At 44.3% G+C, this 12582-nt stretch overlaps 1 protein-coding gene across 1 annotated transcript; it reads left to right on the top strand.

Annotated features, from left to right (window-relative positions):
- Positions 1 to 219: 219 nt before the first annotated feature.
- Positions 220 to 11636, top strand: LOC126988233 (RING-type E3 ubiquitin-protein ligase PPIL2-like; the record flags this gene model as incomplete). The annotated part of the gene is given in 9 exon segments (XM_050846256.1): positions 220 to 385; positions 786 to 934; positions 1084 to 1207; positions 2316 to 2464; positions 3267 to 3418; positions 4894 to 5083; positions 5441 to 5595; positions 7776 to 7891; positions 9937 to 11636. Coding segments are annotated over 8 exon segments (1173 nt in total), but the record flags the coding sequence as incomplete, so codon positions are not given.
- Positions 11637 to 12582: the final 946 nt, after the last annotated feature.

Here is a 12582-nt window from a genome sequence, read left to right as displayed (position 1 = left end):
CCCATTACCAAGCCTTCCCCTATCCACCAGTCCCATTACCAACCCTTCCCCTATCCACCAGTCCCATTACCAACCCTTCCCCTATCCACCAGTCCCATGACCAATCCTTCCCCTATCCACCAGTCCCATTACCAACCCTTCCCCTATCCACCAGTCCCATTACCAACCTTACAAGCCTTATCTCTTTCTATCTCAGTCCCTTTCTCTCTCTTCCTTCAGGCTGTGGATCAACTGAACATCAAGGTCAACAACTGGCGTGACCTGCTGACGGACACACCCTTCACCCGCGCTGACCTTGTAATTATCCAGTGCACCGATGACCTCTCAAAGTTCAACATCAGCCAGTTTCATCACGTCAAACATGGACTAAAGATTGAGGATGAGGGTAGGTCTATCAGGTCTATAAAGAAGTCCCAAACACTAAGAAACAAATGAAAATGTCTGATAATACCCCTTAACCCGGTATCAGCGATGGGCCAAATTTGTGGCTTTACCGTGTAGCAGCGACGGGCCAGATTTGTGCCTTGGTTTAAACCCCCCAAAAATAGATGATGCATAATCTGATAACAAATGATTGGATATATGTTATGAAATGGTTTGTGTGAGGGGTGATTTTTTCTATTTTTTCTCGCTTGGAGGGACCATTAAGAAACATGATCCCCGCTGCTACTGGGTTAATAAAGACCCAAAGATATAAGAGTTCATAGTAGTGCAAAAGAACAGCCACAAAACATTGCATCATCAAAAACGCTCGCTGCCACCTCCTCCTTCCTCCCTTCCCACAGAGACAGTGCGAGCCCGGACGGACGCCTCGATGCGCCTCAAGCACGTTTCGCAGGACACACAGCAGATCCTGGAGGAGTTCAACCGCACGTACAAGGAGGCCGAGAAGAAGGAGGAGGAGGGAGAGAGAGTGGCGGACAAATTCAATGCGGTGAGTCCATTAACAGAACTTTAATTTCATTCACTTATCCCGCGGTGAATGTGGGCCCAGCACGCTACCACTCAGCCACCGCCTACCCATACCCATTACCGATACACATGAACAAAAAGTTAACACACTGCATATCTCGTCATCCTCAGGCCCATTACTCGCAAGGGAAGGTGTCGGCTAGCTTCACCTCAACCTCCGTGGATGTGGAGACAACCCAGGTGGCGGCGGTGCTGGAGGATGACGTGGTGAGGTACCGGCGCGTCAAGAAGAAAGGTACGTACTCTGTCATGTCTAAAAGTACCGTCCGTCTTCTGGAAAGTAGTGTAGAAAATGAGGGAAAAATAGAGAAGGGACGCTGCGGACTATGAAGAGCTTATGGTCGGTATCATAAGAGTTTCGGTTCTCACATCATCTGTTTCTTAAGGCCAAGGAGTGGGTCAGTCGGGTTCTAAGGAGTGCTTCTTGAGGTTCAGGGTACAGAGGAAGGGTCAAGCTACCACCAGGGTCATAAAACTACTCCTGGAAATGCCCACAACTCCTACGAAAGCCTTGTCAAATATGTGTTCCTTAGGTTCACGGTACAGAAGAAGGGTCAAGCCACCACCAGGGTCATAAAACTACTCCTGGAAATGCCCACAACTCCTACGAAAGCCTTGTCAAATATGTGTTCCTTAGGTTCACGGTACAGAAGAAGGGTCAAGCCACCACCAGGGTCATAAAATTACTCATGGAAATGCCCACAACTCCTACGAAAGCCTTGTCAGATATGTGTTCCTTAGGTTCAGGGTACAGAAGAAGGGTCAATCCACCACCAGGATCATAAAACTAATCCTGGAAATGCCCACAACTCCTACGAAAGCCTTGTCAAATATGTGTTCCTTAGGTTCACGGTACAGAAGAAGGGTCAAACTACCACCAGGGTCATAAAACTACTCCTGGAAATGCCCACAACTCCTACGAAAGCCTTGTCAAATATGTGTTCCTTAGGTTCAGGGTACAGAAGAAGGGTCAAACCACCACCAGGGTCATAAAACTACTCCTGGAAATGCCCACAACTCCTACGAAAGCCTTGTCAAATATGTGTTCTTTGGTGACGAAATGTCTTGCAATGCGACCCATGTTTTCTTTTATTCTTTTTCCATATATTTTTTCATCTAGTTTTACTGCGTTCTGTTGTGTACCCTTTTTCTCTGACTTTATTGAGTGCCTAAGTGGGTTATAAGCATTTTTTATACAAAGAAATGTCTGAATTGGGAAACATCTGCTACACATGTTCCTGCATCACTCCAGCGCACCAACGTCCTTGCTAATGATTCTAGTGTTGAAAGTATTGTACAAACCCACTTGTCAGCCTCTCACCCTCTCCCCATGTCTCCTGCAGGCTATGTGTCCCTCAAGACCAACCTGGGCACACTCAACTTGGAAGTATACTGCGACACGGTGCAGAAAGCCGCAGAAAACTTCATCCGCCTGAGTGACCGAGGCTACTACGACGGTACCAAGTTCCACCGCTCCATCCGCCACTTCATGGTGAGTGGCTGGGAGGGAAAGAGACCGTGGAACTATTCTAACCGTGTAGCAGCGACGGGCCAAATTTGTGCCGTGATTTAAACCCCCCCAAAAATAGATGATACATAATCTGATCACAAATGCTTTGATATATATTATGAAATGGTTTGTGTGAGGGGTGATTTTTTTTCTCATGTTTCTTGCTTAGGGGGACCATTAAGAAACGTGATCCTCGCTGGTACTGGGTTAACGTCTCATTTCTGGTTGATGTGTTTCATTTTGTTATTTTGAAAGTTGCATGAATTCCCTTTGAGTAAACAGCCTGTCAAATGAACAACACCTAGTTTGCTATCCACTTTCACAAGATGCTATTTTAAAATGAAATGAAACTGACTGGCTTCACATTATCCTTCACACAGTCAGCCAGTTACATGTGGCATTAGGGGGGCTTCGTGGTGCAATGGTTAGCACACTCGGCTCACAACTGAGAGAGCCCGGGTTTAATTCCTGGGTGGAGTGGAAAAATTTGGGCGGCTTTTCCGATACCCTTCGCCCCTGTCCACCCAGCAGTGAATGGGTACCAGGTATTAATCAGGGGTTGTGTCCCGTCTCCTGGGGTCTGTTCCCTTCTCTTATAATTCCTTCCCCGTCTGTCTCTCTCCGGCATATGACCACAGATGTTGCGCCTACTAAATGAAACTTTCCAACTTTCCCGTCTCCTGGGGTCTGTTCCCTTCTCCTATAATTCCTTCCCCGTCTGTCTCTCTCCGGCATATGACCACAGATGTTGCGCCGACTAAACAAAACTTTCCAATTCTTTCAGATTCAAGGTGGAGACCCTGAAGGTACAGGGAATGGAGGAGAATCCATCTGGGGCAAGCCATTCAAGGATGAGTTCCGTTCCAACCTGTCCCACAAGGGCCGTGGAGTGCTGTCCATGGCCAACTCTGGGCCAGACACCAACAAGAGTCAGTTGTGAGTTGATGCCTTAAATAAATGAATTCCCAAGATAGGTCTGTGCTTGAATTACGGTCATAGAGGAGGGTATCTGGACACCTCTCCTCCCGAAATTGACCTCTTTGGATTCTTTTTGGGAGCAGCGAGTAGCGGGCTTTTTTTTGTTATTGTTTCCTTGTTTTTGTGTGCCCTTGAGCTGCCTCCTTTGTTGTAAGAAAAAAAAATAACCACGCATCTCCTTACTGTGTTCCAAGCTTTGTTCATTTCTTCAAGTATCTCCTTGTATCTGATCCTGTGTGTGGGCTTGGGCAGGTCATGGGGGCTTCGTGGTGCAGTGGTTAGCACACTCGGCTCACAACCAAGAGGGCCCGGGCAGGTCATATCATGGGAACGTTGCCAGATTGCCGTACTCTGCCTCTCATGTTTGCTGATTTCCGACCCAAAACTAATTTCATCAACCAAATAACTGCCTTCATATATGGTTATCATTTAAATGGTTAATTATTGATGCTTCTTGGCAACAGTTGTGAGCCAGAAAACGGGAAATACGCAGCTCTGAGTACGATAATCTCCTTTGTTGTAAAAAAAAAATAATAATAATAATAATAATAATCTAGCAATGGTGTATCATGGGAGAACAGACAACAATATAAAAGAAACAACGGCGTGGCAACCTAGATATTTTTGAAGTTATGGCTGACGGAGAACCAGATAGAGAGAGGAAGCTTGAGCATTTACCGTAACAGGATGAAGCACACTAACGCCAGACAGACATAGGTGGAGGATGTTGGGAAAGATTGTCCTTTGGTCCGGCAGAAGGCTAGCTCTGCCCACCCAGCGCACGGACAGATATAAAAAATCGTTTGTACCAAAAAGCACCATATTCGACGTTGGAATAAAAAAGGCAGGGTTAAGTTTGATCAAGGGAGACAGGGTGCAGTTGTGTTGCGTGGGGGTGGTGGTGGATAAGGGTGTTTACGGGGAAGGGAGAGCATTGAGGTCAGTGGGGTGAGGGTGAAGGGAGCTGTTGACTTTAATCATTTGAAAACATGATAGTGACTGGATGATAGATTTGAGAATGTGTGAATGTGTGATAGGCCCTGTGATTGATTGTGTTTTTATGTGTAGCTGTTGAAACATTCCACATCCTTACTGATTTTATATTTCTATTAACTTTACATTTTTAGTAATTTCATATTTCTATTAAAAAAAACTGACAATAAAGTTATCTATCTATCTATCTATCTATTTCTTAACCCGGTAGCAGCGACGGGCCAAATTTCTGCCATGATATAAACCTCCCAAAATAGATGATGCATAAACTGATCACACATGCGTTGATATATATTATGAAATGGTTTGCGTGAGTGATGATTCTTTCTCATTATTTTACTTAGAGGGGCCTTTAACCTAACCTAACCTAACCTAACCTTAGAAACATGACCCCCGCAGCTACCGGGTTAATGTATGATGATGATGTGTCTCCTCCGCAGCTTCATCACATACCGGTCGTGCCCTCACCTGGATACCAAGCACACCATCTTTGGTCGGGTGGTGGGCGGCCTGGCCACCCTCTCGGCGATGGAGGCCATTGAGACGGACAACAAGGACTGCCCCATCGAGGACATCAGGATAGAGGAGGCCGTCGTGTTTGTGGACCCATTCAAGGAAGCTGATAAACAGGCAAGGCAGACAGGCATTATAACAGAGATTCCTGGGGTTGTGAGAAGATGGCGCCACTATAAACACCTGCCTGCGCCATGACGGACTGGGGCCAACTACCATCCAGGCCCCTCAAGCAAGCCTACAGGTGTTATATGCGTAGACGTAAAAAAATAAATAAAAAAATAAATAAATAAACAGCTGTAATTGTGATCATTGTCAGTGTCAGGGAATGGGATGGTAATACTTTTGCTCCTGAAAATGGACAATCTAGTAAATTTAAGAAGATTTAAAGACGTGAACAGATGAGATAAAATTCTGAAAGACTCATTTGTTTTAAGAATATATGTGAACAGTGCTCCTTTAATACCCTTACAGCTGGAGGAGGAGAGACGCCTCGAGGCCTTGAAGAGAAAGGCCGAAGAGGAGGAACTTAAGAGCCAAAAGCGACCCAAGACCAAGGGTGACGGGAAGCCCAAAGTGTTCCGCTCCGGCGTGGGCAAGTTCCTGGATCTGTCCACCTCCACTCTGACGTGAGTTGATGGTTGACGAGACGCTTCAGTGAAATGCCTGGTTTTTGCAGAGGTGGGCGTGGTACAGAAAAATCAGAAGTGCGGTTGTGGTAGTGTGGTACTTTTTCCGGAGCAGTGCGGTTGTGGTAGTGTGGTACTTTTTCCGGAGTAGTGCGGTTGTGGTAGTGTGGTACTTTTTCCGGAGCAGTGCGGTTGTGGTAGTGTGGTACTTTTTCCAGATTAGTGCGGTTGTGGTAGTGCGGTACTTTTTCCAGATTAGTGCAGTTGTGGTAGTGTGGTACTTTTTCCGGATTAGTGCGGTTGTGGTAGTGTGGTACTTTTTCCGGAGCAGTGCGGTTGTGGTAGTGTGGTACTTTTTCCGGATTAGTGCAGTTGTGGTAGTGTGGTCCCATTTTTTTCTTTCCCAGTGCGGTACGCGATGTGTGGTACTGCGGTAGAGGGAGTCAAAATAAAAGAAATCCTTCAGTGCCTATCCTGGCTCTCCAAACATTCTATGGTTTCTAGTGAAGTGGGAACATGCTTTTTGGTCCTTAATTTTTCAGCTTCATTATGAGTTGGACTGATGCATGTTGCTCTCACCTGCTCAGCTGTTTCTCCCTTCAAGCTTCAGGTGTTCCTAATCCTGATCATTCCCCAGCACCCTAAGCAGCCATAAGCAGCAACGATAGAATGATTAACCTGTGTAGCAGCGACGGGCCAAGTTTGTGCCATGATATAAACCCCCCAAAATAGATGATGCATAATCTGATCACAAATGCTTTGATATATATTATGAAATGGTTTGTGTGAGTGATGATTTTTTTCTAATTTTTCTCGCTTAGAAGGACCATTAAGAAACATGATCCCCACTGCTACCATGTTAACTTGAGTCAAGACAAAGACTAAGATTCTCATAATTACAGCCGTCCTTGTGTCTGGTTCCACTTAACAGACTGCGTTAAGTGTATGTGCTACGTGACACTTGGGATCAGTCTTAATAAAGGCTGCTTCACTTAGAGACTTAGGGCCGTATTTTTAAACATTTCGGTGCCCAAGAACACGTAATTTACTTGGCTTTCATGGGAGTTTAGGGCATTTCCAGGGGTAGTTTTATGACCCTGGTGGTAGTCTGAGCCTTCTTCTGTACCGTGAACCTAAAAGAACACTCATTAAAACTCGATTCTAAGGGGGCCATATTTTTAAACATTTCAGCGCCCAAGAACACGTAACTTACTTGGCTTTCGTGGGAGTTTAGGGCATTTCCAGGGGTAGTTTTATGACCCTGGTGGTAGTCTGAGCCTTCTTCTGTACCGTGAACCTAAAAGAACACTCATTAAAACTCAATTCTAAGGGGGCCATATTTTTAAACATTTCAGCGCCCAAGAACACATAACTTGCTTGGCTTTCATGGGAGTTTAGGGCATTTCCAGGGGTAGTTTTATGACCCTGGTGGTAGTCTGAGCCTTCTTCTATACCGTGAACCTAAAAGAACACTCATTAAAACTCGATTCTAAGAGGGCCATATTTTTAAACATTTTGGCTCCCAAGAACACGTAACTTACTTGGCTTTCATGGGAGTTTAGGGCATTTCCAGGGGTAGTTTTATGACCCTGGTGGTAGTCTGAGCCTTCTTCTGTACCGTGAACCTAAAAGAACACTCATTAAAACTCGATTCTAAGGGGGCCATATTTTTAAACATTTCAGCGCCCAAGAACACGTAACTTACTTGGCTTTCGTGGGAGTTTAGGGCATTTCCAGGGGTAGTTTTATGACCCTGGTGGTAGTCTCAGCCTTCTTTTGTACCGTGAACCTAAAAGAACACTCATTAAAACTCGATTCTAAGAGGGTCATATTTTTAAACATTTTGGCTCCCAAGAACACGTAACTTACTTGGCTTTCATGGGAGTTTAGGGCATTTCCAGGGGTAGTTTTATGACCCTGGTGGTAGTCTGGGCCTTCTTCTGTACCGTGAACCTAAAAGAACACTCATTAAAACTCGACTAACCTCCTTTTAGGCCTCTGGAAATAGTTGGTGTTAGGGGCGGGAGTGTCTGACTGTACCGACTTTGATCAATGGTTCCTAGTCTTTACATTTGCCATTTTCTTTGTCAGTTCTGCAGAGTAGCTTTCACCTTGGAGAATCATATTTCCACTGTACGACTGGTATATAAATGTTACACGATGTATTTCCTCACCCACAGTAAAGATGAGCTGCTCCTCACATCACAGCAGTCAAAGAAACGGAAGGCAGAAGGATCCTATAACTTCAACGACTTCAGTAATTTTTGAGATGGAGTCGTCAATCATCGTGGATCAGGTGAGGAACACATCCCCTGCCTTGACTCTGCTTGGGTCTTGCACTTGTTTATATAACCAAGTGACTGCCAGGGAAGGGAGTTGAAATGAATTAATAGCTCTATAAATATAAGTGAAAAGACTTCAAAGTGAAAAAAGCACATTTGAAAGCTTAACCCGGTAGCAGCGACGGGCCAAATCTGTGGCTTTACCGTGTAGCAGCGACGGGCCAAATTTGTGGCTTTACCGTGTAGCAGCGACGGGCCAAATTTGTGGCTTTACTGTGTAGCAGCGACGGGCCAAATCTGTGGCTTTACCGTGTAGCAGTGACGGGCCAAATTTGTGGCTTTACCGTGTAGCAGCGACGGGCCAAATTTGTGGCTTTACCGTGTAGCAGCGACGGGCCAAATTTGTGGCTTTACAGTGTAGCAGCGACGGGCCAAATTTGTGGCTTTACCGTGTAGCAGCGACGGGCCAAATTTGTGGCTTTACCGTGTAGCAGCGACGGGCCAAATTTGTGGCTTTACAGTGTAGCAGCGACGGGTCAGATTTTTGCCATGATATATACCCCCAAAAATAGATGATACATAATCTGATCACAAACGCTTTTATATATATTATGAAAGGGTTTGCGTGAGTGATGATTTTTTCTCATTTTTCTCGCTTAGAGGGACCATTAAGAAACATGATCCCCGCTGCTACCGGGTTAACTTCATCCACAATAAATAAGTGGAGAACTGTTACCACCTGGCTCCACCTTTGACCAGTGGGAAGGTGGTGGCCGAGTGGTCAGCGTGCAGGCGTGGTGAGCCCATGGACCTAAATTTCAGTCCCACCAGAACAGTAATTTTTCAAGTCATTGCTGAGTGCCAGGTTACCCACATGCTGTCGGATCTCCAGTCAACCCTAACCTCAGCGACATAGTTCAAGTGGGGCACCGGGGGGCAGCATGGGGCAAGCAAAGAGTCATATATCACAGCAGCCACTATAAATAGATTAGCGTGCGCCATTAACCCAGTAGCAGCGGGGATCATGTTTCTTAATGGTCCCTCCAAGCGAGAAAAATGAGAAAAAATCACCCCTCACACAAACCATTTTATAATATATATCGAAGCATTTGTGATCAGATTATGCATCATCTATTTTGGGGGGTTTATATCAAGGCACAAATTTGGCCCGTCGCTGCTACACGGTAAAGCCACAAATTTGGTCCGTCGCTGGTGCCGAGTTAACAGGGGGGCCATCCAAGAGGCCCATCAAGAGAGCCTTCCAGTACTTCAGGCAGCACCGAAAAAAAAGAAAAAGAAAAAAAATTCAGTTTGCACTTATAAAAAATGGCCCCTTGGCACTAGATAGCCCGACACCCACTTCCATCTCAATGCAAGGGTCCATAAAGTTAGCTCACTGAATATCATCTTGGTTGTTTTCTTCAGAACCATATTCTTAGGTTTCACAGAATCATGTCTGCTTCAGAATTACACTTCCCAGGTGGAGTGGAAAAAATTGGGCGGCTTTTCCGATACCCTATGCCCCTGTCCACCCAGCAATGAATGGGTACCAGGTATTAATTGGGGGTTGTGTCCTGTCTCGTGGGATCTGTTCCTTTCTCCTATGATTCCTTCCCCTTCTGTCTCTCTCTGGCATAAGACCACAGATGTTGTGCCGGCTAAACGAAACTTTCCAACTTTTTTCAGAATTACATTTATTTATGTTTGTGTGTATGTTTTTTTGGAGTAGGCTGCTGTTGTAGGGTAAAAAGTGTATATTATGTAATGGAAAATACATAACTTTCTTCCTTTCCCCAGTATTTAATGTTATCCTCCTTCAGATAAGAATCTGTAAAGCTTACTTACTCCTCACTAATCTCTTCTCTGTGATCTGCACTCTGATTAAAATTTTACAGAAGCATTCTCAGTAGCCTGATCCTTCTATCATTTCTTCGTTTTATTATTTCATTCTTTATAAAATGATGGACAGGTTGCCTTGATGCAGCCTTGCAGTATCTTTCTCTACTTCACAGCATGAGTTTAATTTTAATCTGCCGTCTCACCAGAATGATCTTTTCAGAATACGTATGAATGAATGAACCCTTCCCTGAGCCTGTGACTAGTCTTCTGTACCTGCACCATGCAAGGCTGTGCTCTGAGGCAAGAGACTCTGCAGGGTCCCCAGCAGGCAGCACAGTGTCCGTTGGGTGGGGTCAACCATCAAACGACTTTGTCACAAACTCAGAACAAAGCACAAGGTGGACTTGAAGGACTTGGTACACCAAACTGACCAAAACCACAAGTGACATTCAGAACTTGAGAACTTGGCTGAGTCTTGCAGGGTTAAGAAAATATTTTATAAATAATCACATTTTGTATTGTGCTATACCTGACACTGGTCTACAGTCTACAGCAACATGTGATATCATAAAAAAAAGGTCTAGATTCTACATCAGGTGAAATTGGCACAGGGTGCCACTTAACGGACACGTTTTTGCTTCATGGCTCAGACAAAAGCCACGAGTGTGTTGGTTTGGAAAATATTTCCGGCCGTGTGTTTTAAAGTTTGTACAGATATTTACCAACATCTTTGTTACTGTTAAAAAAATTGCAATTTTACAAGAATACTTCATAGCATAAATGCACACCAGCTGCTTTGAGGAGCTTTGAACACAAATATTTGTCTGGAATTAATCACATATTCCTGCATGTTATAAATGACGGGGAGAGTATTGAAAGTGACCTGTGTTCCGATGAGCCTCGGCCCAGACCCTGGCGGCCAGGGTCTGCGGGCGGAGGCAAGGCCAGCTGCCCTACACTCTCTGACAGGCGGGAGGAAGAAGTGTAGGTAGTGTTTGTGAGTGTTACGAGGGTGTGGTACTAGTGTATGCTACTCACATGGTGTGTCAGTACAAATCTTACAGTCGCTTCTTTGAAATGTTTATAATTGTATGAGATAAAGACAAATATTTCCCAACTGTTGGGTTCCTAGGCGTCACTAAGGAGCGTAATTATTGGTTAGTGACGGACGCCGGGCGCAGGGCAAGGCTGGCCCGCCCACTGGCCCTTGGTGCCTCAGGGACACAGTCAGGCCAAACATCAAGTGATGCTTCAGGAGGAGGATAAAACCACATTTTCAGTAATATTAATAATGATTATAGTTCTTTTTACAAAATCTATAATACCATTTCTGCTAATGATTCAATAATCAAATAATTCTAAAAAGATATACAAAAGAGCCTGGGAGTCACACTCCGCCAAAGATTGCCGTGCCAGCGTCAGTAATGGCCGGGACCGCCACCGTCCTCGTGGCAACGGTCAACCAAGAACAGTAACAGCAGCCAAAAATATAAGAGTGGAGCCATCATACCTTGTAGTTGGCCTCCAGTTTGTACTTCTGGTATGATACATTAATGGCTACACAAAGAGACAAGAGTATAGCAATTATGATGAGGTGGAGATGAGGGTCAGTGGGCAGCCTGCATTTTTCCAGAGTAGGACAACAATGGACTGTACCGCACACTACAGTGATGAGTGGATGAGAGCCTAACTAGTGTTATTAATAAAAGACTAAAACTTAATGAATTCAGTGATTTAAGAGTAAACAATATAATCATAAAAATATCCTGGCTTTCTAGGTTACATGATTGTTGTCTTTGTTATGAGTTATTGTCTTGGGCATAAGCAGAACAGAGGTTTCGAGCAGGTCTTATTAACTACAGATTGAAAATTTCTTGTTATTAAAATGATGGAAATATAATATTATTCAAACCTTTTCAATCTAAAGTGTTAAGATACCCCAAAACAATAGGAAAGGCACAACATATATTTTTGTAACTCTTGTGTGACTTTACAAAGAAAATGCTTCATAACCTGCACGGAGACACACTTCTGACCAACACACCGTCGGCACTCGAAATGATGTCCGCCCTGTGCATACAACCAAGCTTTTCTGTGCTGCTCTAACAACAGTCCATGTCAAACAGTTACTCACAATCTGAATAATTAAATTTCCTGAATGGAGAAAGTGTTATGTGGCATCACAAACCTAATGACCAAGTTGAGTTAATAAAAATTTCAATGTGCCAGACCTCACAGGAGCCTCGGCCAGTTGGTAAAGAGGTGTTCCACATTTTCAGAAATCAGACGTTTTGAAACTTGGACTACTTAATGCTACAATATTAATACCTTGAGCTGTTAGAGAGTTGTCAACAAAGTAGTTATTGTATTTACTGTCCTGCTCAAGACCACATTCAATTGCTTATTTCTAACACTGTACAAGGGCTGGAGGGTGTTCATATTTACCAACATTTTTACCTTAACCCGGTAGCAGCGATGGGCCAAATTTGTGGCTTTACCGTGTAGCAGCGACGGGCCAAATTTGTGGCTTTACCGTGTAGCAGCGATGGGCCAAATTTGTGGCTTTACCGTGTAGCAGCGACGGGCCAAATTTGTGCCATGATATAAACCCCAAAAATAGATGATACATAATCTGATCACAAATGCTTTGATATATATTATGAAATGGTTTGTGTGAGGGGTGATTTTTTCTCATTTTTCTCTTATTATGAAACATGATCCCCGCTGCTACCGGGTTAAAAGGATGGAGGTTCTTTCTATCTTCTTTAATATAAACAATTTTTGAGACTAAAAAACTCTTATCCTTAGCTTATGAGGCAGTTTGTGTCAGTCTGCATCGTCAGTCTACCTGCTTCCTACTGATAGG

The sequence above is a fragment of the Eriocheir sinensis genome, chromosome 68 (assembly GCF_024679095.1).
Source record: "Eriocheir sinensis breed Jianghai 21 chromosome 68, ASM2467909v1, whole genome shotgun sequence".
NCBI lineage: Eukaryota > Metazoa > Arthropoda > Malacostraca > Decapoda > Varunidae > Eriocheir > Eriocheir sinensis.
The sequence above is the reverse complement of the archived record's forward strand: the minus strand, read 5'-3'. Positions and strand labels throughout refer to the sequence as shown.